General features: G+C 39.4%; 1 protein-coding gene across 1 annotated transcript in view; it reads left to right on the top strand.

Annotated features, from left to right (window-relative positions):
- ptprsb (protein tyrosine phosphatase receptor type Sb) overlaps positions 1 to 27,009 on the top strand; it is a 158,698-nt gene that overhangs the window by 32,720 nt on the left and 98,969 nt on the right. The window contains exons 4-6 of the mRNA XM_051698597.1: positions 4,730 to 4,851; positions 11,537 to 11,682; positions 17,185 to 17,326. Of these exons, the coding sequence (XP_051554557.1) occupies positions 4,770 to 4,851; positions 11,537 to 11,682; positions 17,185 to 17,326 (370 nt within the window). The 5' untranslated portion in view covers positions 4,730 to 4,769. The remainder of the gene's footprint in view (positions 1 to 4,729; positions 4,852 to 11,536; positions 11,683 to 17,184; positions 17,327 to 27,009) is intronic.

The following is a 27,009-nucleotide window of genomic DNA, read 5'->3' as shown; positions in this document are numbered from 1 at the left end:
TCTCAATACTTCAGCTCTTCTGTTCTTCTGTTGTTGTTCATGTGAAATCAGAATGTCTGCGTAACATCGAGCGGATTGATATCGGATGCACCTTCAGAGAATCCTCATAGCTGCATTCAGCCCTAAATGAGAATAATCGATTTTCCCAAGTAAATATTGACTTCTGGCCATGGAAGTTTTGCAGTTCTAGGCTGAATTGGTGAATCTCTGCCGATGGTGAAAAATAGACGACAGTCCAAACTGCAGTTAATGTGAAGAGTGCAGAGTAAAGCACACAATGACTGGGAAGTTTAAATAATTAATGTGCTCTCGTCAGAAGTCCATATATGTCTAGAAGTGGAGTAGCGTGATGTTGGAGACTCTGGTGATGTACACGAGCACTTTACAAACATCTGTCCGAGAGCTGTACACATGATAACAGCAGTAACTGCGTCTCCTGATACTATTAAACATCCACTGTAGATTAGATTCAACTTTATTGTCATTGTGCAGAGAAAAGGTACAGAGCCAATGAAATGCAGTTAGTGCAAATGTACACCACTGTTCCATGTTTTCACCATTTGTGGATAATGGCTCTCACTGTGGTTCTCTGGAGTCCCAAAGCTTTAGAAATGGCTTTATAACCTTTTCCAGACTGATAGATCTCAATTACTTTCTTTCTCATTTGTTCCTGAATCTCTTTGGATCTCAGCATGATGTCTAGCTTTTGAAGATCTTTTGGTCTACTTCACTTTGTCAGGCAGGTCCTATTTAAGTGATTTCTTGATTGAGAACAGGTGTGGCAGTAATCAGGCCTGGGTGTGGCTAGAGAAATTGAACTCGGGTGTGATAAACCACAGTTAAGTTATGTTTTAACAGGTGGGGCAAACACTTTTTCACACAGGGCCATGTAGGGTTGGATTTTGTTTTCCCTTAATAATAACAACCTTCATTTAAAAACTGCATTTCGTGTTTACTTGTGTTATCTTTGACTAATATTTAAACTTGTTTGATGATCTGAAACATTTGTGTGACAAACATGCAAAAAAAATAAGAAATCAGGAAGGGGGCAAACACTTTTTCACACCACTGTACATTTAAATTATGGTGAAGAGTAAATGAGGTAGAATAGCCGTATAGTGCAATGATCAATGAAGTACACGATAGTATATTGCAATGAGCAGGCCGCCGCCACACAAAAAAAATCAATCTCGTCTAGGGCACCAAAACGGTCAGAAACGGCCCTGAGAACGTGCACACATACATATGTGCAGGAGTATAGGTGAATTCAGTGTATGTATAGGACACAAACAGATGAAATATATATACAGTAAAATATAATATGGAAATAATCAGGGACTAAAAACGGTTCAAGGAATAAAAACAAAAACTGAAATGAACTTAATTGGTTAATATCCAATTCATTTTGTTCCCATAATTTTTTCATGAATCCAAAGACCAAGGGTTTTAACACAGTAAACACCAGGGACTAAAAATGAAATGTTTTTTATTTCGGTTCGTTCTGAGCAAAAACTGTATTTTTCGTTCCAGTTCAGAAGTTCTGCAGCCTCCTTTCCAAAAGTTCACCGGTTAGAATGAAATAAAGGAACGGTAACGTTCTTTTTAAAGTGACAGTACTCTGCTGTAATGTGTGGGTGAAATACAAGTTGTAGTGTTTCCAGATCTCACAATAGAAACAAGTGACCTGGTCTGGAAAAACAAGCCCAAAATAATCCACTTGCATCACCAAAATAAACCAAAATATGCAATTAATTTTTCCTATGTGGTGAATTTATCAGCATAGAAATCATATCAAGCATACAGTTAATTAACAGTTAAGTATCATTTTAATTACAGATCTGCTTCTGTGTCAAAACCTGACAGCATCAAATCTGTATTAATGCATCAGATCTAACAATAATTCAGAGAAGACTTGGAAACAACTGAGAAATATACTTTTAATGTCTAATAATGTTTTCACTCAACCTGTATCGCGAATCTCTGCGCTCGCACACGGATTCCCTTTGCTTTCACTCAAAACTCCCGAGAGAGCATGTGCCACTCAAAACATGTCATGTGTACTCGCAAATCTCTTATAACGCAAAATAACTCTGTTTATTCATACAGATATTCTGCCTCTGTAGATGTGGTATAACGAGGGAGAATACCGGAGTTTGAGGAATGGGCTCGCCCTTTGGTCGGTGGTGCATTATACATGGTTAAAGTTGTACTGTAAGAATGATATTCTGATGCTCACTGACAATGTAAGAGACATGAGCAAATCAAATGACAGAAACAGTTAACAAAGAACATGTTGTGACTCAAGTCCTCTCGAAACTTTCACCTCCGTAGAAAACTTACCTGCACAAGTTTGTCTAGAATGCATAAAGGATTTTTCAGAATCTATATGGCGGCACATACGTAGAAAATTAGAAAATACGTGGAACAAAATAGTAAAACATTATTACGAGTTATAATTATAACGGGAACATAAGATAATGTTGATGTGTGTTCATGTGTTTATGACAGGTGCAGTTTTACACAGAGATGGAGACTGGCTCGTATGATGCGAGTTTATCACAGGATAAAACACGAGGAATCCCACTGTTGAAAGGACAAACATCCATTCATCCATTAAAAATCATGTGAATTGCTCCAACACCTGAATTATAATCAATTTTGATAATATAACACTAGAGGACAAAACCTGAGAAAAAGAAATAAATAAATAAACTTCATATAAATGGCAAGAAGGCACTGTTGTTTACAGTGGAAAATTATTTTTCTGGCATCTCATTTTTATTTCCTTGATTATTGTATAGGCCTTTATACAACATTGTGATGGATGGATGGATGGAAAGATAGAAAAGACAGATAGATAGATAGATGTGAGTGGTGGTGGCGTAGTGGGCTAAAGCACTGAACTGGTAATCAGAAGGTTGCCGGTTTGATCCCCACAGCCACCACCATTGTGTCCTTGAGTAAAGCACTTAGCTCCAGGTTGCTCCAGGGGGATTGTCCCTGTAATAAGTGCACTGTAAGTCGCTTTGAATAAATGCATCTGCCAAATGCATAAATGTAAATGTAGATAGATAGAAAAGACAGACAGACAGACAGATAGATAGATAAGACAGACAGATAGATAGAGAGAAAAGACAGACAGATAGATAGATAGATAGGTAAGATAGATAGATAGATAAGACAGATAGATAGATAAGACAGACAGATAGATAGAGAGAAAAGACAGACAGATAGATAGATAGATAATGAATAGATGATAGATAGATAAGACAGACAGATAGATAGAGAGACAGATAGACAGACAGATAGATGGAGATAGAGAGAGAAAGACAGAAAGACAGACAGATAGATATATAGATAGAGAGAGAGAGACAGGTGGACGGGCGGACTCACTCACTCGAGATCCGGTGATTTGACTACAACACTGTGGGTAGGAGTCCGTGGAATGCCGGAACCGTAATGAAAAAATACTGTTTCTGCTCTGAACGAACCGAAATGAAAAAATCTTTTTTGGTCCCTGGAAATAAATCTATAATATTTGTATAATAATCATGTCCGTTCTTCATATGAACTTTGATTGACAGTTGGCGTATCACAGCTGTTGTCAGTGTAGCGCTGCAGATTTAAGGTTGTTGTTTCAAACACTTTGAAAGTTCTGTAAGGTTTTAAACATGCTATCAGAATGCTTTGAAGTGTTAATAACTTGCATTTTGTCATCTAAATGTAAATTGAGTGAAAATAATATTATACTTATAATATTGTGCAACTTTTTGGATGAAAATAGCTGCTGCTGTTCCTGTTCTCAAACTTATGAACTGTATGAAACAGGAGATTAAACACGTTTTGTTTGTTTTTTGTCAATGAAAAAGACCAGTTGTGTTAAATGAGAGTAACTTGACTCCTGAAATCTCAGATGATGTCACTTCCTCTTCATTGTCATTTAAAGTGACAGTTCACTATTATTTTGAGGTAAATAAAGGGTGTGAAGGGGGACTGTTTTGATTTAAATGTATGTTTTTTACATAGATTTGAGTGATTTAGTGTAAATAGGAAAAACAAAACATGCATTACCAATTATTTTAAATATAATTTTTATGACTAGCACTACAAATTCATATACTCCTTTAAAATATTTATAAATATATTGAAATACACCATAATCACATGAAGTAATATACACTAGAATGATCAGTTCTGACTGAAAATATTAAAGCTTGCAAAAACTTAATAGCAGATTTTGTGTTTAGTGCTTTTCACTGGTAACACAAACATTCGGCATTATGAATCTTATAATAAACAATATTACTGCATTTATTATTGATTTTTTTAATGTTCATTTATGAATATACCAAGGGTGTAGCCAGAAAATTACTTTTGGGTGGGCCTCAGTAAAAACGGATGGGTCAAGCTTTAACCACAGAGAAGCGGCGCATTCACAAAGTTCACACTTTCAGAAATCAGAATTTATGCATGTTTAAACTATTTTATTAATATATATTTGAAGTCAATTATCTCTAATATTCTGGGTGGGCCTAAACATCACAGAATTCTGAGTAAAAAAAATAATGCTCATGTCACGGTTTTATTGCGATCAGTTATACAACCTTCATGTGTAACTATTTGATGCAAAATTATGGACACAGATGATTATTTTGTCATGGAATGTTCATCTATCATATTCACTCGTGTTCTAGATGTTTCTGTTGAATCTCTCGGTGTCTCTCCTCAGTGTGTCTGGACGTTGACGAGTGAAGCGGGGTCGAGGGGTCATGGCTGCTCCCGGCGGTTCTGTTCGATCCGTGCTGCTCCTCATCTGCATCTCTCTGCTGCACGCCTCCTGCGATGCGTTGTGTAAGTTCATCTGATGTTGGTATGGTAACGATGCAATGTGATGTCTTGATGGAAACTAAGCAGAGGTTGATACTGTTTAACTGCAATGAATCATTAAAACACAGAATCTTAATGCTGGAATGAAAGTGAATGTACACGTCAGATGTTGCTGAGTGATGTGTGTGTGTGGGGGGGGAAGAGTACTAAGAGTACCTGGATGATGCACTTCATCAACCGAAATAACAGTGTTGGATACGACATGCACTCTTGCTCTACGCAGCGGAAGGGGCGGAGTTACCTGTGTTGCAGGTAATGAAGAATGTAGCAACTAGTGAAACTTCAGTGAACACAGCACCTTATAAATGTGAGCTGAATGCTTCACCATCACCACACGCTGTGTGAATATGAACGTTATTTGAGATACAAGTGTTAAACTGATGTTGGCTAACAGGATAAAGCTACCGGCAACACATCGCATGCGTTTGATACGTCACTTCCGTCAGCTGTTAAACAGCAAATGCTTCCATGTAGCAAGAAAGCATTAAGTGTTCCACGATACTACACAATGCATAGTGTTTTATGCGTCAATTAGGACTTAAAAAGGAAAATGGTGTCAAAAAAATGGAAAATGCTGCTTTAGGAGGCTGTATACGAGATAGGAAAAGTGCTTTTTAAACTGTTCTGAGACCAGTTTCCTTAAAGCCAGGCGTACACAGTGCGAGTTCTGACACTCAGGAGGTCGTGAAACCCTGCACACGTTACAAGTCAGTTTATCTGATAATCGCAATTAGAAATAAAAAGGAAGACAGGCATGTTCAGGGGCTGCATTAGCTGAAAACTCATCTGCCGATTAAAAAAATAAAATAATAATATGTGTGTATGTGTGTGTATATATATATATATATATACACAGTTGTGCTCAAAAGTTTGCATACCCTTGGAGAATTGGTAATATATGTACCATTTTTAAAGAAAACATGAGTGAGCAGGCAAAACACATTTCTTTTATTTCTTATGGGATTCATATTCAACTGTAGGTTATAACAGAATGGCACAATCATAAAACAAAACATGGCAACAAAGAAAAAAATGAAATGACCCCTGTTCAAAAGTCTGCATACCCTTAGTTCTTAATACTGTGTATTGCCCCCTTTAGCATCAATGACAGCGTGCAGTCTTTTGTAATAGTTGTCTAGGAGGCCCCACATTCTTGCAGGTGGTATAGCTGCCCATTCGTCTTGGCAAAATGCCTCCAGGTCATGCAAAGTCTTTGGTCGTCTTGCATGAACCGCACGTTTGAGATCTCCCCAGAGTGGCTCGATGATATTAAGGTCAGGAGACTGTGATGACCACTCCAGAACCTTCACCTTTTTCTGCTGTAACCACTGGAGGGTCAACTTGGCCTTGTGCTTAGGGTCATTGTCGTGCTGGAAAGTCCAAGAGGTGTCCCATGCGCAGCTTTCGTGCAGAAGAATGCAAATTGTCTGCCAGTATTTTCTGATAACATGCTGCATTCATCTTGCCATCAATTTTCACAAGATTCCCCGTGTCTTTAGAGCTCACACCCCCCCAAATCATCAGTGAGCCACCACCATGCTTCACAGTGGGGATGGTATTCTTTTCACTATAGGCCTTGTTGACCCCTCTCCAAACATAGCACTTATGGTTGTGACCATAAAACTCTATTTTGGTCTCGTCACTCCAAATTACAGTGTGCCAGAAGCTGTGAGGCGTGTCAAGGTGTTGTCGGGCATATTGTAACCGGGCTTTTTTGTGGCATTGGCGCAGTAAAGACTTCTTTCTGTCAACTCGACCATGCAGCTCATTTTTGTTCAAGTATCGTCGTATTGTGCTCCTTGAAACAACCACACCGTCTTTTTCCAGAGCAGCCTGTATTTCTCCTGAGGTTACCTGTGGGTTTTTCTTTGTATACCGAACAATTCTTCTGGCAGTTGTGGCTGAAATCTTTCTTGGTCTACCTGACCTTGGCTTGGTATCAAGAGATCCCAGAATTTTCCACTTCTTAATAAGTGATTGAACAGTACTGACTGGCATTTTCAAGGCTTTGGATATCTTTTTATATCCTTTTCCATCTTTATAAAGTTCCATTACCTTGTTACGCAGGTCTTTTGACAGTTCTTTTCTGCTCCCCATGGCTCAGTATCTAGCCTGCTCAGTGCATCCACGTGAGAGCTAACAAACTCATTGACTATTTATACACAGACACTAATTGCAATTTAAAAAGCCACAGGTGTGGGAAATTAACCTTTAATTGCCATTTAAACCTGTGTGTGTCACCTTGTGTGTCTGTAACAAGGCCAAACATTCAAGGGTATGTAAACTTTTGATCAGGGCCATTTGGGTGATTTCTGTTATCATTATGATTTAAAAAGGAGCCAAACAACTATGTGATAATAAATGGCTTCATATGATCACTATCCTTAAATAAAAGACAGTTTTTTAGCATGATCAGTCATATTTTCAAAATCAATGCCAAAATTTCACAATTTCTGCCAGGGTATGCAAACTTTTGAGCACAACTGTATTTATGGATAATTGTTACAAATGCTGTCTGTCCAATATTTGACAGATTCAGATTTTGAAGGCAGGCTGTGTGATTTCATGACTGCACACATCAATCATAGAGTCAGTGTGCTGCTGCCAGTTACTGCATGATAATAAAGCACACAAAATGTACAAGATTTAAAAGATAGTGCGGAAAATTCATGCACCGGTTCTATTGGTTATACTTGGATTTAATCTAAGCACAAACATTATGTTTAGTGCAGAATTCTGAGTTATTTTAGTGGATTAGGACATCTTATTATTCAGCTATAGGTGCAGGCTACGTCCTTCTCATCTGTGTCACTGCATGTTGATAGCAGACATGCTGAAGAAGATCTGTGAGTTCTTGTCCATGTGAACGTGCTTTAAAGCCGCACGTAGCAAAGTTTAAAAATCTTGTTTTGGGGGCCTGGGAGGCTCAGCAAGTATTGACACTGACTATCACCCCTGCAGTCATGAGTTCCAATCCAGGGCGTGCTGAGTGACTCCAGCCAGGTCTCCTAAGCAACCAAATTGGCACTGTTGCTAGGGAGGGTAGAGTCACATGGGGTAACCTCCTTGTGGTCACTATAATGTGGTTCTCGCTCTTGGTGGGGCGTGTGGTGAGTTGTGCGTGGATGCTGCGGAGAATAGCATGAAGCCTCCACACACACTATGTCTCCATGGTAACGCGCTCAACGAGCCACGTGATAAGATGCGTGGATTGACGGTCTCAGACGCGGAGGCAACTGAGATTCGTCCTCCGCCCCCCGGATTGAGGCGAGTCACTACACCACCACAAGGACTTAGAGCGCATTGGGAATTGGGCATTCCAAATTGGGGAGAAAAGGGGAGAAAATACCCCCCCCCACCCCAAAAAAAAGCTTGTTTTAGCACAGCGGTTGATTGACAGGTCGAACTTTCAACCTAGAAGTCCTTGTTTTCACCGGACTCGCCCTTGGGGAGTTAAAAACATCTATCACATATCCACTATCGTGTGCATATACAATTATAGCAGATGCTATATCCCCCTAAATGTAGCCGTAGAACTGAAACGAATGCGAATAAAAATAGACCTTGACAGGAATGTTAAAACTCTTCAAGTCAGAGTGATAAAGATTATTTTCTAGTATGGCAAATGATTTGTTTGAAGAGCAGAGAACAGCGTTTCTATAGAATCCTTCCTAGTGATGTGGTCGTGAATAATATGGGAAAAACACGACCATTTTCCTTCAAATGTGTAAAAGAGTTGTAACACCTTCTCCTGATTGGTCAACTTCAGGTAGATCGCCAAATCGGCCCGAATTTTTTAAACATTTTTAAAAATTATCAGGAGGTCGTGAGCCGCTTGTAATTCCTCTCACACGATGCGACAACACAAGCACCCACGATTTCCACGTGATCTCTCCTGATTGGAAAGAATCGGTCGGGAGCTCGCACGACAGCCGAAAATCGCAACATACACCCGCCTGAAGAGGTCCATTCATATATAAACACTGTTGGTGAAGCTATGAAAGGAAGCAGATTTCAGATACAGCCCTAATGTCACATGTCAGGACGTGATGTAATTTCCTGTCATGACAGTTGTCATGGTAATGTTTTGTTATGTTTACAGGGATGTTCCCTGCATTTGAAACGTACTGTCAGTATGTACTGTATTTGATGAAGGATGCACTTCTCAGCCGGTAAAACAGTGTGTTCTGTATGTCAGAATCAGAATCAGCTTTATTGCCAAGTATGCTAATACATACAAGGAATTTGTCTTGGTGACAGGAGCTTCCAGTACACAACAATACAAACACAATACAAAAACAGCAGCAAGACATAGATAATAATAAAAAATAAAAAATAATTATACACATACATACATACACATGGGTAGTGCAAATCTAATACAAATCTGTTATGTACAGTGCAAATGTTTTTTGTTTTTGTTGTTGTTTTTTTCAGATGAATGAATGGCAGAAGAGGTTGGATGTGTTGGATAAATATAAGAAAGACTAAACTGTGTATTGCACATTAATTATTGCTCAATGGGGCAATTTAACTGTTCATGAGATGTGTGTGTGTGTGTGTGTGTGTGTGTGAGTATATGTATGTGTGTGTATATGTGTTTGTGTTGTGTGTGTGTGTTTGTGTTCTGTGTGTTCTGTGTGTGTGTGCGTGTTTTGTGTGTGTGTGTGTGTGTTTGTGTGTGTGTTTGTGTGAGAGTATATGTGTGTGTATATGTGTTTGTGTTGTGTGTGTGTGTGTGAGTGTGTGTGTTTGTGTTCTGTGTGTGCGTGTGTGTGCGTGTTCTGTGTGTGCGTGTGTGTGTTTGTGTGAGAGTATATGTATGTGTGTGTATATGTGTTTGTGTTGTGTGTGTGTGTGTGTGCGTGTATGTGTCACAGCTGTCAGTCAGGCAGGAGAGATGTGCTTCAGAGACAACACCCAGCAACATCGCGTCTTTATGGACCTCATTCACAGTAGCGGCATCTTTGACTCTTGATGGGAGTGGAATCGATAGACGTACACTCTCTTCAATGGGCTTACTGTTCTTTAAAGTGTTTTGGATCGTTCTGCTGATGAAACATTGCACAAAATATCTTTCCAAAAACTCCAGAAAATGCGAGATGTGGAAGATGTATTGTGATCGAGGAGCTTTATACGGTGCATGCCATTGAAGAGATGTATACCACACAGCCTTGTATTCATTCATGTCAAAAATAAAAATGTTCACACACTTTGTGTAGAGAGATGAGATGAATGTGTGTGTGCTCAGCTGAACTGGCCGCTATGGCAACGGGAGCTCAGAGCTGCAGTATCTATGACTACAGGCCATGTGTATGTGTCACAGGTGTTTAATGCACGCACAACAGTCTGATCCTGATCGCATTCACAGTCCGGTGTGTGTGTGTGTGTGTGTGTGATGCAGAAAATCTGTATTTATTCCTTCATGCTGCTGTTTAAACAACCTGTAGATTAATTGTAGGTGTAATATTGTGCTGTGTAACAATCTGATGCACCATTACTCTGGATTTTCCAGTGATCGATGCTGACACCAATCACCTCTATCATAATACTGGTATGTGATATTTAATGTGACATTCACAGTCATGCTATTGTTTAGAATATTAGCACGTCTGTGATTGGGCCATTAAGGCGTGAGGATGCAGCAAATCACATGACTGATATTCAAAACTACATCTCTAAACAACAAGTTAATATCAAGAAATTACTTTTTAGACACAATATGGGCAGTTATAGATGACGTTACTGTTTGCAAACAAACACTCGGCAATTCAGCAATCAGTGCTGCGTTCAGTTTGAGCTGAGAATGCCCAATGAGTGCTGTTTGTGTGGTTGAAACACCCCGTTTCTGAAAGATTATTGGAGATTTGGGCTGCTTTAGATTTCCACCAGGAGCAGGATAAACTCAGGATTTGACATAAACGATGATATTTCATGAGAAGACCCATTTTCCCTGTAGTTTGAAGGGTAGATTTGAACTTTCATGAAGAAATCACGCAAACTTCGATGGCAAATGGCTGTTTTTAATTTCCAATGTGGAACTGCTGTGACAGAATGAGGCCAAAGATGATCTAACGATGATTTTATACCTGTGAAGAGATATGTGAATAAAAATTGTGTACTTCTTCTAAAATGTGTCTTTGCCATTTTTCTGAATGCAGTAACTTCCTATTCATCTGTTTGCATGTTGCATATGTCATATGTTATTATTTACTGTATGTGGAACAATAATATAAGCATTAAAGACATACTGCAAGTCTGATGATAGTTTTTATTTTTATATGACACATTTATCAGGCTTTAGAAGTGTGTTAAGCGTGTGATCATCAACCTGTTACATGTCATGACATAATCGCACGGGCCTAATGAACCAAGTTAAAACTAGTTTTGTCAATAGTTCAAAAAGAACCTACACATATTTCTCTTCTGTAAACCAAAAATATCCTTTAAATTACATAAACATGATTCGAGTATATAAGACTGAATAGTTCATTAAAACTGCTCATATCCACCACTGAAAGCTGCTGCTCAAAAGAAGGATGATGTGACGTCACAATATCCTGATATAATATATGAGGAAATGAGTGAATGTAAATAAATAGTGGCGATGTCATCCTCACAGTAACATGCTTCTCTCTGTGTGTTGTAGCAGCACCGAGGTTCACGAAGATTCCCACGGATCATATCGGCGTGTCCGGTGGCGTCGTGTCTTTTGTGTGTCAGGCTGCGGGTGACCCGAAGCCGCTGGTGTTCTGGAATAAAAAGGGCAAGAAAGTGAATTCACAGAGAATTGAGGTGAGAAACTCACAGTGGGTATAATGTATATGAATGTATAAGGGAAAGTGTGTATTTTAGGTCCCAAATCTGGTCACCATTTCTGAAAGCTGAAGTGTATCGTTTCTGCACCACCAAACAGAATTGCAAAAATAAACATTGTTTTTAAACAGCTTTCTGAATACACTCCCCGTCTGCCATTGGTCGAACAAACAGATAGTCCCGCCCCCAGCTCACGCCATTGGTCAAGTCAATGTTGTTGTGTTTGCTGAACCGGTCACTCAAAACAAACAAAAGGATTTTCATAGCACCACAGAGACAGTGTTCACAGTTTTGGAGGAAATTAACCTAAAAATGGCTTACTTATAGTTGTCTCTGCAGGTTAAGATGGGATAGAAGAAAGTAGAAGAACACTAGAGAAGTTACATATTTCATCTTAAGGTTTTTCACCATTTTTAACCACATTTCCATGCAATTTACTAGTTCATTTAAAGTGGCGGTGCGATCAATTCTTTTTTACACAAGAAACATGTAGTCTGTAAGCTGTATTCATAATACTTTCAAAAGAATGGTCAAAATGCTGTTTAAAGTAGTTTTAGAAGGAGAAGGTTATATTTAGCATCTTCCTCGAAATGAGCGTCATTTCATATTCCATAAATGTTTGATGGTTAAACAGGTTAATCTTCACACGCTCTCAGTCGTGGTTATGATTCTCGCCTCAATGACTTATCTGTTGATACTCACTGAGGAGCATGCTGTTCTGCCACTGATAAATACTGAGATAATTAAACCATAAATATAACATCCCCTATCATTAAAGGTAATATAATATGTTATTTAGCTTCTGTGGTTGTTTGAAATGTTTCATAAGCTCTATTCAGACAGGATTAGTTTTCAAAATGATGTTTGAGTTCATGTACAGATGGAGTTTCCACAGAACTTGAACTACTAATTGTGTAAAGCATAATTTATACTACGGAAGAAGCCAGACTTTTTTTTATCTAGGTGATATAAACTGCCGTTTGTACTATGTGTGACATAGTTCTTTGAGGGTGACGTCTCGGTGTTTAATGTACTGTTCCAGACATAGAAGTAATGACATAAAACTTTTAGCTGCTGTATTGCTTCTTTGCCTTATTAAATGTGTCACGGAGCCCCTTTCACATTTGGCATCAGGTTATCTGATCTGACTTCATAAAAAAATGCAATCTCTCTCCACGCATTTGACATGGCTATGCTGTCTTAGTGGAGTTTGTGCCGCAGATCATATAAAAAAAGTATAAAGTTTAAAAGTTTTAAAGATAGTAACCTTGGGAACATCCTCAGCTGGCACGCACGATTGCAATTAAAAGACGTCACGTCCAAACCACACCCACGATTAGTTTTAACCAATCATCAACACTCTTTGACCAGACAAGTTCTCAGAGGTCGAGCATTTCAGAGATGTGCGTGAACAAGAGAGATATCACCAAACGAACACACTGGCAGATAAAAACATCGCTGCTTTTCATCATCATTGTTAGGTGACCTAAAAGAAGCCTGTTCACCAGGTAAGTATAACTGAGCCTTAAAAGTTACTCTAAATCCATAAATTAAGTTGCATCACTTCACTTTAGTTACAGTATTCAGAAAAGGTCCAAATAAATGAGTAGAAGTGTTGTAAAAAAATATAAATAATATACAGTTAGATATAAGTTCAGTCATGACAACTCTCGAAAAGACTTGGCATGTTAATGTGGGTATGACATATTGATAGGATATTTGTCTTGGCGGACTAAATCTGCCATGCTGCTGCAGAGCCAGGTACAGAGACTAGCTACTGCTAAAACATACACAGACATACTGAGTTAAGCGTGTGGACATGCTAATGCACAGTTAGAAAAACACAAAACATGCTGCATCAAACATGTATGTCATTTAGGTCAATTAGACATAAATACAACACCCCAACAAAGTAGAGAAGCTGCACAAACACATGGCACAAAATACAAAACACAACCCCACAAACAAGCAGATCTACCGCCCAGACTTTTGTACTGCTGCTGCACCAAAGAGCCATGTGCAGTGTATGCTAGCTAGTTATGCCCGAGCCTGCTTGGACGAACCACATAACACTAATGAACTAAATCACTGTGTGCCTGGGCCTGCTTGGCCGAATGGCTTAAATGACTTGTGACCTAACTCATAATGTGTATCTGAACCAGGAAACCCAGAGCTTATTTTACTACTGACTTAGCTTAGCTATGTGTTTATTTAAACTAATGACCTAAGATAGCAATGTGTGATTTGGCTATGGGCTTACCTTGATAAAGGCGTCTATGTATCATGGACAAAAACAGACCTTACTGTGCAAGCAGATAGAAGAAAAGCCCCAGCAACCACCTGAGCAAATGGCATTTTTAGAGAAATAACTCTCCCAGACCGCTGCAGTGAAACTGGTTCATCTGCAAAACTGAACAATTTAAATGTTACACAAAGAGAGACCTAAGTTAATTGGCTACCTGATTACATGTCAAAGGACCAGTCAGCTTACACCAAGCGAGCCAAATGGCTTAACATGTCACATGTGAGTGAGCCAATTGGCCAACAGATAACTAGCTCAAAGAATCTATCAGCTGGTGCCACATAGAGTTGCATGGCTGAACTTTGGTCATTTAATAAAAATAAAAAAAAACAGTATATCATTTGTGCCATAATTTGAACTTAGAAAAACAAATGCGTTTAATTCAACAAGATGAAAATCACTAAGTGTGTGTGCGAAACATGAGTTTACCTCCTCAAGGAAAACAAGACCCATCTGCATATAAAGCTGTAGTCTGAATGTAAACGCTAATACACCTGCTGCAGTGGCATGGAATGTTTATTAGCATTAATATACGTTTATGTATACTGTATATAGGGCCCTGTGATTTCCGCAATGTGGAAAACACGGACGGAATCGCAGAATCCAGTCATAAAAATGGAAATAACTATTAAACCCGGATTGTCATGGAATTTGACGTATTTGGGATAAAATTAATGTATAAATGCACAAATTAAAATCGTGATATGTCCTAGTGTGACGATTAAACCACAAAGAGCTGAGATTTAATGAAATAAAAAGCCTATTCGGTCTTGCTGAGCTGTGTGGTCAACAGTAAGTGAATGTGAGAAGCCGCTGCTTACACACCAACCCCATCATTAACATGACGTGTGGTCTGTGTGTGTGTGAATAAATGACAAAGAGCAGAGCACTTTATTCGAGTGTAGCTCATGCAGACTATATATTTATAGAATTAAATCATAGCCTTTAGCGGTTTTAATAATCATGTTAGTCCATATAGCAGACAGCTTTTCCAGAGGTGAGAAGTCATCCAAAACATCCAGTTTTCTGCCAAAATAAAAGCTCCATTGACACGTGAAATAAAAATAAAAAATGGGACAGAAATGTATTACTTCTGTGTAGTAAAATGTAATATTCAATTTAGTAGTAGTAATAATAATGTTAATAACAATTACATTAGATTTAAGCAATATCACACAAGCAAGAGTTTCATCACTGTTTCCATTAAAACTGTGATGCTCTACTGTGCAGCACTGTATTTGACCACAAACACACTCCAGTGTTGGAATGTGCTGTGAGGATCAGTATAGAAGCACTTCATAAATATTATATAATTCAGTGGTATGATGAAAATGTATTGCTCTGTTCTCATTTGATTAAAATTCTATGAATTCATTTGATTTGTTTTTGTTTTTAATGATAACATGTAATTAAACTTTTAAACCCGGAATTCAGGGAAAATAAAACGTAAAACACGGAATTTGGTAATGCTATTTAGTCCCACAGATACCCTACATCAACCCTAAACCTAACCTTAACATTTCCTTAGAAAGATAACCTTGGTTTTACTACAATAACCATAGTTTCACCATGGTATTTTGTTTTAAAAACCACAAAATTAACCATGGTTACTACATTACCACCATATTATTATAACACCATGGATGAATGCATTAAAACATGGTTACTACAATATTACTATAATAATACAGTGATGCAATCTACACACAAGCAACACTGAGCCGCGGGAGGAAGGGAACGAGTGCGATTGACAGACCACAACATTCACCGTGACCAAATCACTGTGATGAAGTCAACCATTGTTTTCATTTGTATCTGTTATTGTTAGTGGTATTAAAGGAAATATTAAGAGTGGAAACAGGAAATTGGATGGTAAAAAAAAAAGTGGGACAAAAGGCCGAATTGAACCAGGGTTGCTAGGACAGCACGACACTTTCACACCGTCTTTATACCCACCCGTTATTTACTTTATCGTATATTTCTGTGGTTCCACCAGATTATTGCTGTGCAAATAGCTACACTGTGTGGCAGATAGTCACTCATGTTATTTCATAGGGCCTTATATAAAAGATATTTGCATGAAATCCTGAGGTGTGTGTGTGTGTGTGTGTGTGTGTGTGTGCTCATTCACATCTGCTTCCTTACAGTATGGGGGAGGTGAAGCTTCTGCACTTTTGTGACCAATCAGGAGGGATTTGAGCTAATTTATTACATACATATGCAAATGAGATGCTAATGAAGCCTTTATTTATGTTCAGTTTCTTAACCAGCAGAAGAAAGGAGAAAGAAACTCTCTGTTATCATAGAACTGAAGAAAATGTCAGTCAATTGTGAACTGTACTGCTAAAGTTTAACATGAATGAGTTTAGAATAGAATTAACTTTACACCTCGGTGGGCTGATCTCTGCTGAATGTTGAACAGTATGTGATGATCAGTCAGCTTTACCTGGTCACCAGATCAACAGCAACATGAGTTCACGCTGCTCGTAATGTTCAGGGTTAGGGTTTTAATAGAAGACAGTCATTTAGGGTTTGTTTGTTTAGTTGTTTGTAGTCTGAACTGCTAACAAACAAAAACAAAAAACTGCATGAAATCCAATCTGATCCAAACCTGATATGTGCTTTGAAATCCAATTAAAATCTGATTATTTTAATTATCTGATGATATTGATACAGATTTCCAGATTCAATTCGATTCACAAGCTATCGATTCAGATAATGATTCAAATGGATATATTTAAGTTATAATGTCCATTTTTATATTACTAGTTACATAGTGTGAAATTTGGTCGCATATGCGAGTGATTTGCTCACATAGGGTTGTCACAAAGTAAAAGATCGATCCTGGGATTTAAGGATCAATATTTCCAATGAAAATCAATATTTTTACCCAGTCCTTCATGATGCTGTCAGAGTTCAGGGTTCTGTCTGCATTGGCGGAGGATTGCAGAACCGTTAACAGAACCAAACGTCATGAAAATCATTCAGCTGCAGTGTTTTATGCTAAATGGAAATGGTTCTTGATTCTGGACCGACATACGATATTATCTGTCCTAATCTGAAAGCTTATTTGTGTTGTCCATAAACAGACTTCTTGTTTTGCATTTAGATGGTGTTAATTGTTGTTACTCTACTGTGATTGGTGGATGTTTCCTCATTCTGTTTTCTCATTGGTCCAGACTATAGAGTTTGATGAAGGGGCGGGAGCGGTGCTGCGGATCCAACCACTCAGAGCGCCACGTGATGAAAACGTTTATGAGTGCGTCGCCAAAAACACTGAGGGTGAAATCGCCGTCACCTCCAAACTGTCCATCATCAGAGGTAAGATATTCTCTATCTTCATCATCATCATCACCGGCCAATCACAGCACTCCAGCAAATCCTCCTCCTTCATTGCAGTTATATGATCTGCAGTGGCAGGAGTCCAGTTTTACATGCTCAGGTGGAGTTTTGGTCTATATCAAATAAAGAACAACAGTGAGCATTAATCGTTTCCTCAGACATTTCAAACAGTTGTAGTTGTAAGCCATGAACCAAACCAACCAGCACCCAGATGAATCACAACATTGCAAACTTTAACTTAAAGCAAAAAGGTATATAGGAATCGGACAAAAAGACGAAGGTCATTGTATTTCAAGTTCAGATATATAAAAATATATAATAAGTATTTTGAGATTGCAGGGAGACTGAGTTACGTCATTCACAATGCTTCATGCGGCTTGTCGATAACTGTTGAGCTTTTTTTGCTGCAATTGCCGTTTCCATGGTAACAGCAACTTCTCTGATTGGTGGATATCTCTTTAGGATTGTGGGTAGTGTAGTTCTTCACCAGGATTTTGGCTATTAAACAAGGTTTATTTAAAAAAAAAATTATAATTGAAATTAGGGCTATATTTCTGGATGTAATATGATTTTGATTCACAAGCTCTAAATTCAATTCAGATTCATAAGGGTATATTTCACTTATAGGGCGCTATCTTCGTGAGCGTTAAGCACAAGTTACGCGTCAGCAGGTGTGATTGGGAGTGTTTGTGCTATCTGTGGGTGTATTGTATGTTAATGAAGTGGCACAAAGTGCAATTTGCTATTTTCCTAAGAAATAGGTTGTTGCCCTAAGATGTTTAAAAAGGACATCTGTTAATAATCTAAATTATCTCATAGTTTGGAGATTCCACCAGAAGGTGGTAATAAAGTTCATGTCCAAACTCTGAAAATATTTACATTTACATTTAATCATTTAGCAGATGCTTTTATCCAAAGCGACTTACAAATGAGACACATAGCAAGCAATTTGTCATACAAAGTTTAACAACATCTGCAGTATAGGACTGCCAATTTCTCACAGTGGCTGGAGTAGTAAAGATGCTGCACAGAAGAAAGAGACAGACAAGGATTTTATTTTATTTTTTTACATTAAGTACAGTTTAAGTGCAATGGTAAGTGTAATTAGTGTGGGTTGGTTAAGTGCTCGCGGTACAGATATGTTTTTTCTGTACATTAAGTGCAGGTTAAGCGCAGTAGTAAGTGCAATTAGTGTGGGTTGGTTAAGTGCTCGTGGAACAGATGTGTTTTCAGCTGGTTCTTGAATGTTGAGAAGGTATCAGCTGATCGTGTGGAGGTTGGAAGTTCATTCCAACACAGAGGAGCAGAGAAAGTGAACGATCATGAAATAGACTTTGACCCTCTTTGTGAGTGGACCACCAGGTGTCGCTCATTCATAGACCGCAGAGAGCGAGGTGGAGCATAGACCTGGAGAAATTAAAGTAAGAGGGTGCAGTTCCATTGGCTGTCCTGAAAGCCAGAGTCAAAGCCTTGAATTTGAGCCCTTTTTGGTTGATTGAAGACCAGACGCACTGTTGCATTCTGGATCATCTGCAGTGGCTTAATTTTGTTAGCTGGAAGGCCAGCCAACAGAGCATTGCAGTAGTCCAGTCTTGAAATGACCAGAGCTTGGACCAGGAACTATGTAGCATATTCAGACAGGAAAGGTCTGATGTTGTAAAGCATGATGTACGGTTGATTATCTGTACATTAACTTTTTAGCTCACCTGCCACTGTAGCTAGTGGAATTCCAAAGTCACTAGCCACTCAACATTTTCACTAGCCAAAATCCCCGCCACACATAAACTGATAAAAGTAACTGGAGACTGTAACTGCATGCATTTGTTTGGACATTTGGACAAGAGTTCAGCGGGACACAAGCCTGATGATTAAAGTCATCTTTAGAATATCTGAACATGACCAGCTAGAACAGGAGTAGGACAGAACAGGAGGAAATCTGTCAATAATTTATCCATCTGTCCTTGAAAGTCCAGATTTGAACCCCCTTTAACCTCTTAATCCATTCTAAATGATACTGGCCTTCATGAATGTTTACCATTGTTCTTCCATTATTTTACAGTGGCATTTGTAAAAATAAGGGCTAATGCTCCACATTACTGTGGTAAGGCTAATGTACATAGTCTTTCTAAAAATAAACTATTTGTCATGAAACAACTAAAAGCCTAAACACATTTAGAAACCAGAACTTTCACAATTAACAATTTCATGGAGTACTAAAGGAGATATTAGGTAGATTAAACTCAGTCACCATTCACTTCCATTGCATCTTTCTTCATAAGTGTGTAAACAGTGCAAACATTCATTGATTCAAATGAAAAGATATTAAGATTATCATAAGGTATCAGCAACTTTCTAATTTGCTGGGTTATGAGCAAATCTATTGATATTTTCAGGAATTAATAAAATTTTTTTTGAATTAATTAAAATATTTGGGACTTGATTTGATGCCGTAATGCTTCTGGAAACTACTGTTTTTAGATTAGATTAGATTCAACTTTATTGTCATTGTGCAGAGTACAGGTACAGAGCCAATGAAATGCAGTTAGCATCTAACCAGTGCAAAGTGCAAATAGCAATATGTATATAAAAAATAAAAAATATATATATATATATATATATATATAATGTATAATAAAGATTTTTATGGAGTGCAAAGTTATGAGATAGAGAAGCAGAGACCAGCTCAATGCAAATGTCTGTGAATACAGTACAAGGTGCAAATGAAGAAGTATAAATACTGAAGGTGCATTGTACAGAAAGTATAAATATATATATATATGGCTGGTGACCATAACAGTGCAAGTGGCATCAAGAGGTAGAAATGATGTGCAAACAAATATGTAGTCTGAGTGGGATGTAGTGTTCAGCGCCTGAGTTTAGAGTTCAGTAGGCTGACAGCTGAGGGAAATAAACTGTTCCTGAGTCTGCTGGTGCGACTGCGAAGGCTCCTATAGCGTCTCCTAGATGGGAGAGGAGTAAACAGACCATGGTTGGGGTGAGAGGTGTCTTTGATAATGCTTCTCCCCCTCTTTAGGCAGTGTTTGTATCTTTGATGGAGGGTAGCTGAACAACAGTGATGTATTGGGCAGTTTTCACCACCCACTGGAGGGCCTTCTGGTCTGAGACAGTGCAGTTGCCATACCACACGGTGATGCAGTTTGATAGTATACTTCCAATAGTGCAGTGGTAAAAGTTCAGCAGGATGTGGGGGGACAGGTGAGCTTTTCTTAGCTTCCTAAGGAAGTAAAGGCATTGTTGCACCTTTTTGATCAGAGTGGAGGTGTTGTAGGTCCAGGAAAGATTTTCAGAGATATGGACACCCAGGAACTTGAAGCTAGTCGCACGCTCCACTTCATCCCCATCAATGTAGATGGGAGTGTATGTGTGGCCCTTCCTAGTCCGCTGGTAGTCCACAATCAGCTCCTTGGTCTTCTGGGTGTTGAGTGTGAGATTGTTGTTGGCACATCACACTGCCAGGTGCTGTACCTCTTCCCTGTAGGCCGTCTCATCGTCGCTGCTGATCAGCCCTACCACCGTGGTGTCATCTGCAAACTTGATTATGGAGTTGGAGCCATGCTCAGGTATGCAGTCGTGGGTGAAGAGGGAGTAGAGGATTGGACTCAGCACACAGTCCTGTGGTGCACCAGTGTTCAAAGTGAGGGTGGAGGAGTTGTGGTTGCTGATCCTAACAGTGAGCTTGGAGATCAGCTTGGATGGGATCACAGTATTGAAGGCAGAACTGAAATCAATGAATAGCATCCTGACATATGTGTTGTTTTTGTCCAAGTGAGTCAGGGAGGAGTGAAGAGCTGAGGCGATGGCATCCTCTTGGGTTTGTAGGTGAATTGATATGGGTCCAGTGTTGGGTGCAGGCATGTTTTCAGGTGGGAGAGGACCAGCCTCTCAAAACACTTAGTGATGATGGGAGTAAGAGCAATGGGGCGGAAGTCGTTGAGGGCCACTGCAGCAGTATGTTTTGGTACGTGGCTGTTTTGAAGCAGGTGGGGACAATGGCCTGGGCCAAGGAGAGGTTGAAAATGTTGGTGAAGACATCTGCCAGCTGTTCTGCGCAGGCCCTGAGCACTCGGCCAGGGATGCCATCAGGGCAGCTTTATGCGCATTCACTCGGCTCAGGGTGGAGCACACGTCACTGGTGGAAAATGTGAGAGGCAGATCATCAGATGGGAGCTCAGCTTTTATGGGTGGTTCTGTGTTTCCACGATCAAAGCGAGCATAAAAGGTGTTCAGTTCGTCTGGGAGGGTGGCATTACTTGTTGGGGGGTTGCTGTTCGCTGGTTTGTAATCTGTGAGGGAATGGATGCCTGTCCACATATGTCGGAGGTTAATGTTCATAAATTTGTCCTCAATCTGCAGTTTGTAATTGTGTTTGGTTGCTTTAATTCCCCTCTTCAGATTGGCCCTGTTGTGCTCTTTACTCTAATGAATGATGTATATTTTTAACATTTCTCACCATCAGCTCAATATGCATGTCATTTATTAAAAACTGCCAGTCAGATTCGGTTGACGTGGTGAAAGTGGCTCGGAAATGAAGTAACTCATCTGATTTCCTGCTAAAACTTTGTACAACATTAATGTTTTACTGGCCAAACCACATGATTATAGTAATATTAATGTGGTGAGTTTGATATAAATGTGAATTCATGGAGCATAGAGCGTCTGATGAGCGCTATAATAAATGTATTAGTGCGGTAATGAAGCGCGGCACATCAGCAGTCACAGTTTGTTTAGTGAGACACATACACACTGCTGTGAATGACACAAACACACGATTGCCATCGTCAGTCACACGATGATGAGAGAGACAGACAATGTCCGGAGCATTTACACAAATAAAATGAATCATGTAGCTTGTGAAGTGTTGATGCACACTGAATGTGTCGTGTTTGAAATCCACTCGCTGAACAGATTTCACAGTGTTCTAGTGGAGTGTTTGAAATGCTTCAGGTGATTGAAAGGGTTTGAAACATCAGTCACGCGAAGAACATTTTACTATACAAGCACAAGAAAATCACATTATAATGAAGCATGATTTTAGGACCATTAAAGAAGTTCTCATGTGACTTCTTTCTTCTCTGGAACTCAACAGGAGCTGATCGACAGAATCGTCTCAGTCACTATTCACTTAATGATGGAAAAAAGATGTGATGAACGTGAATGGGGACTGAGGCTAACATTCTGACTCTTATCTTTTTTGGGTGAACTATTATTTAAAGAATTGTTTTGCATTGTGACATTGTTTTCATGACAAACACATGCACCCACAAAATCTTGTCACTGTAATACATTAATGTAATTCATCTTGTCCATATTCAATGATTTCTACCATGATCTAAACTTCACAAATGTACTTTATCAATTAAAAGAATATTCCGTGTTTTGTAGCATAATGTTGATTACCGCAAAAATGTATTCCACATTGACTTCCATTGTAAGTGTCTCACTGGAACACACATTTAAAGAAAAGGAGGGACGAGTCGAAATTGCCATTATTATTGAGAATTTGTGAGTAAAATGTGTTTAATTGTTGAAAAAATGTCACACTGTAAAAAAAACTTAATGCTCCAAAAACAAACAAAATAGACTTAATTTGTTAAGGCAAAATATAATGTCTTATTTGTTTCTTCTGATTTTGTTTGAAATGTTCTTCACAGAGATTCATGTTCTCTGTTTCGGATTTGATGCGCTCTGAAAACATAGATGTGTGTGTGTGTGTGACTTTGTGTGTGTGTGTGTGTCTTTGTGTGTGTGTGTGTGTGTGTGTGTCTGTGTGTGTGTGTGTGTGTGTTGAAGGTTTGGCAGGACTCGAGCCGCAGCAGAAGGCCATGTGTCTGGGGAATAACCCCCCCATCTGTCACTGCTGCCATGAAAGCGACCTTAAAACCCCACCCCCGCCTGTTTAAATGGTGTGTGTGTGTGTGTGTGTGTGTGTGTGTGTGTGTGTGTGTGTGTGTACAAGTAATCCGCCTAGCACTGGTTATTTGGTTTAAGTGTGTGTGTGTGTGTGTGTCACTACATAGTTCACTCAAAAATGAAAATTCTGTCATCATTTATTCACCCTCATGCCATCCCAGATGTGTATGACTTTCTTTCTTCTGCAGAACACAAATGAAGATTTTTAGAAGAATAATTCAGCTCTGTAGGTCCATACAATGCAAGTGAATGGTAGCTAGAACTTTGAAGCTGCAAAAACCACATAAAAACAGCATAAAAGACTCAAATGGACATGGTTTAATCCATGTCTTCAGAAGCGATCTGTTAGATTTTGGGTGAGAACAGAACAAAATATAACTCCTTTTTCACAATAAATGACAGTGGACTTTAGGAGGAACACCCCAACACTGACCCCCCTCACCATTCTAAACAGCACTGTGGCAGCAGTGGAGTCATTCAGGTTCCTGGGCACTATCATCTCACAGGACATGAAGTGGGAGACCCACATTGACTCCAATGTGAAAAACACCCAGCAGAGGTTGTACTTCCTTCGCCAGCTGAGGAACTTTTACCTGCCAGAGGTGCTGCTGATACAGTTCTACTCAGCATCCATTGAGTCTGTCCTCTGCACTTCAGTAACTGTCTGGTTTGGTTCAGCTACAAAATCAGACATCAGAAGACTACAAAGGACAGTTATGAACTGTCTGTATAGAACTGTACACTTCCAGAGTGAGGAAAAGGGCTGGAAAAATCACTCTGGACCCCACTCACCCTGCCCATTACCTTTTTGAACTGTTGCCTTCTGGCAGGCGCTACAGAGCACTGAGCACCAGAACCGTCAGGCACAGGAACAGTTTTTTCCCTCAGGCTATCCATCTCATCAACAGTTAAAACTGCCCCATTGAGCAATAATTAATGTGCAATACACAGCTTAGTCTATTTATATTTATCCAACACACCATACCTCTTCTGCCATTACATTCCCTTGCTTCTGTATATAACAGATTTGTATTTGTACATATGTATATAAACTCAGCAAAAAAGAAACGTCCTCTCATTTTCAACTGCTTTTATTTTCAGCAAACTTAACATGTGTAAATATTTGTATGAACATAAAAAGATTCAACAACTAAGACATAAACTGGACAAGTTTCACAGACATGTGACTAACAGAAATGGAATAATGTGTCCCTGAACAAAGGGGGGGTCAAAATCAAAAGTAACAGTCAGTATCTGGTGTGGCCACCAGCTGCATTAAGTACTGCAGTGCATCTCCTCCTCATGGACTGCACCAGATTTGCCAGTTCTTGCTGTGAGATGTTACCCCACACTTCCACCAAGGCACTTGCAAGTTCCCGGACATTTCTGGGGGGAATGGCCCTAGCCCTCACCCTCCAATCCAACAGGTCCCAGACGTGCTCAATGGGATTGAGATCCGGGCTCTTCGCTGGCCATGGGAGAACACTGACATTGCTGTCTTTCAGGAAATCACGCACAGAACAAGCAGTATGGCTGGTGTCATGTCAGGATGAGCCTGCAGGAAGGGTACCACATGAGGGAGGAGGATGTCTTCCCTGTAACGCACAGCGTTGAGATTGCCTGCAATGATGCGGTGACACACCGCCCCAGACCATGACGGACCTTCCACCTCCAAATCGATCCCGCTCCAGAGTACAGGCCTCGGTGTAACGCTCATTCCTTCGACTATAAACACAAGTCCGACCATCACCCCTGGTGAGACAAAACCATGACTCGTCAGTGAAGAGCACTTTTTGCCAGTCCTGTCTGGTCCAGTGAAGGTGGGTTTGTGCCCATAGGTGACACTGTTGCTGGTGATGTCTGGTAAGGACCTGTCTTACAACAGGCCTACAAGCCCTCAGTCCAGCCTCTCTCAGCCTATTGCAGACAGTCTGAGCTCTGATGGAGGGATTGTGTGTTCCTGGTGTAACTCGGGCAGTTGTTGCTATCCTGTACCTGTCCCGCAGGTGTGATATTCAGATGTACAGATCCTGTGCAGGTGTTGTTACACATGGTCTGCCACTGCGAGGACGATCAGCTGTCCTTCCTGTCTCCCTGTAGCGCTGTCTCAGGCGTCTCACAGTATGGACATTGCAGTTTATTGCCCTGGCCACATCTGCAGTCCTCATGCCTCCATGCAGCATGCCTAAGGCACGTTCACACAGATAAGCAGGGACCATGGGCATCTTTCTTTTGGTGTTTTTCAGAGTCAGTAGAAAGGTCTCTTTAGTGTCCTAAGTTTTTATAACTGTGACCTTAATTGTCTACCGTCTGTAAGCTGTTAGTATCTTAACGACCGTTCCACAGGTGCATGTTCATTAATTGTTTATGGTTCATTGAACAAGCATGGGGAACATTGTTTAAACCCTTCACAATAAAGTTCTGTAAAGTTATTTGGATTTTTACAAAATGATCTTTAAAATACAGTGTCCTGAATAAGGGACGTTTCTTTTTTTGCTGAGTTTAAATATTTTTTGTCTTATTGTGTATTTCTATATATACTTATATTTTCGATTTGCTTTTTTATTTTTATTCTATTTTTATTATTATAATAAAAATAGTCTTGTTGTTGTATTGTTGTGTACTGGAAGCTTCTGTCACCAAGACAAATTCCTTGTATGTGTAAGCAAACTTGGCAATAAAGCTCATTCTGATTCTGATAAATCTTGACATCAACAATCTCCTTGACAATCATGATTTCAAGCTCGATTACACTTCCTATAGTGCCATCTAGAGCTCTGCACATGCATCAAGCACCAGGAAGTGTAATCGAGCTTGAAATCATGATCGTGCCCAGAGACTACAATGGCATCTGTTCTGTTTGGCTGTGATGTGCAAACACTGTGTTGTTGAGAATAATCTTGTGTGGTTATGGCTCAGTGTCAGTCACAGGATTTTATCCGCTCATGTTGATTCTGTGATTCAGACTGGTACAGAGCATCAGAGCATTGTGTTGTGGTCCGCAGCTGTGTGGTTCTGATCCCAGCGGACTCATTCACACACAGTTCCCATGAGGACTCACAGCAGCGGGTCAGACGGCCGGTTATACTGCTTGCCCTCCATCTACAAAATATAATTATACAGATTTAATCAGTGAGTGTGTGTGTCAGTCAGTGTTGGCTGGGAGCACTGGCGTCTATAGCGGGCATCATTTCTCTGTGTAAACACACAGTTAAACCGGCAGGACTCGACAAACACACACTGATTCTACTGTTTGTTTTACTGTTAGACCATTTATTTACTTTAAATGGATCTTTTCCATTAGAGAAACAAATATCTGCATAATAAATGTATTGTCAGTCATATTCTTATAATGTCATTGCAGAGATAACAGTGAAAGAGCAGACTGATTTAATACCAAATACTGTGCGGAAAAAATTTATCAAAATAAAATGCAGTATTTTGTATCTTGAAAATACAGTACATGCAAAATTGGCCATTCAATGAAGTACCAAAATTAGGTATTATATATATAAGCTTATGTTTACGTTATATAAAATAATATTAGACCCAAGTATTAAATGTAAAAGGTTTTACACATTTATAGTCACGTTGTGCAAAGATCTGGGCAGCAAAAATGTTTTTCATTTAGTAGTCTGTCATGATATGATATATTAGACATGTCGCACAAACAGACTTGTTGACTCCAAGAGCAGTGAGCTTCTCATCCAAATGCAGGTTCAGTCAGCTTT

The sequence above is a fragment of the Myxocyprinus asiaticus genome, chromosome 5, assembly GCF_019703515.2.
Source record: "Myxocyprinus asiaticus isolate MX2 ecotype Aquarium Trade chromosome 5, UBuf_Myxa_2, whole genome shotgun sequence".
NCBI lineage: Eukaryota > Metazoa > Chordata > Actinopteri > Cypriniformes > Catostomidae > Myxocyprinus > Myxocyprinus asiaticus.
This window is presented reverse-complemented; position numbering and strand designations above follow the sequence as displayed.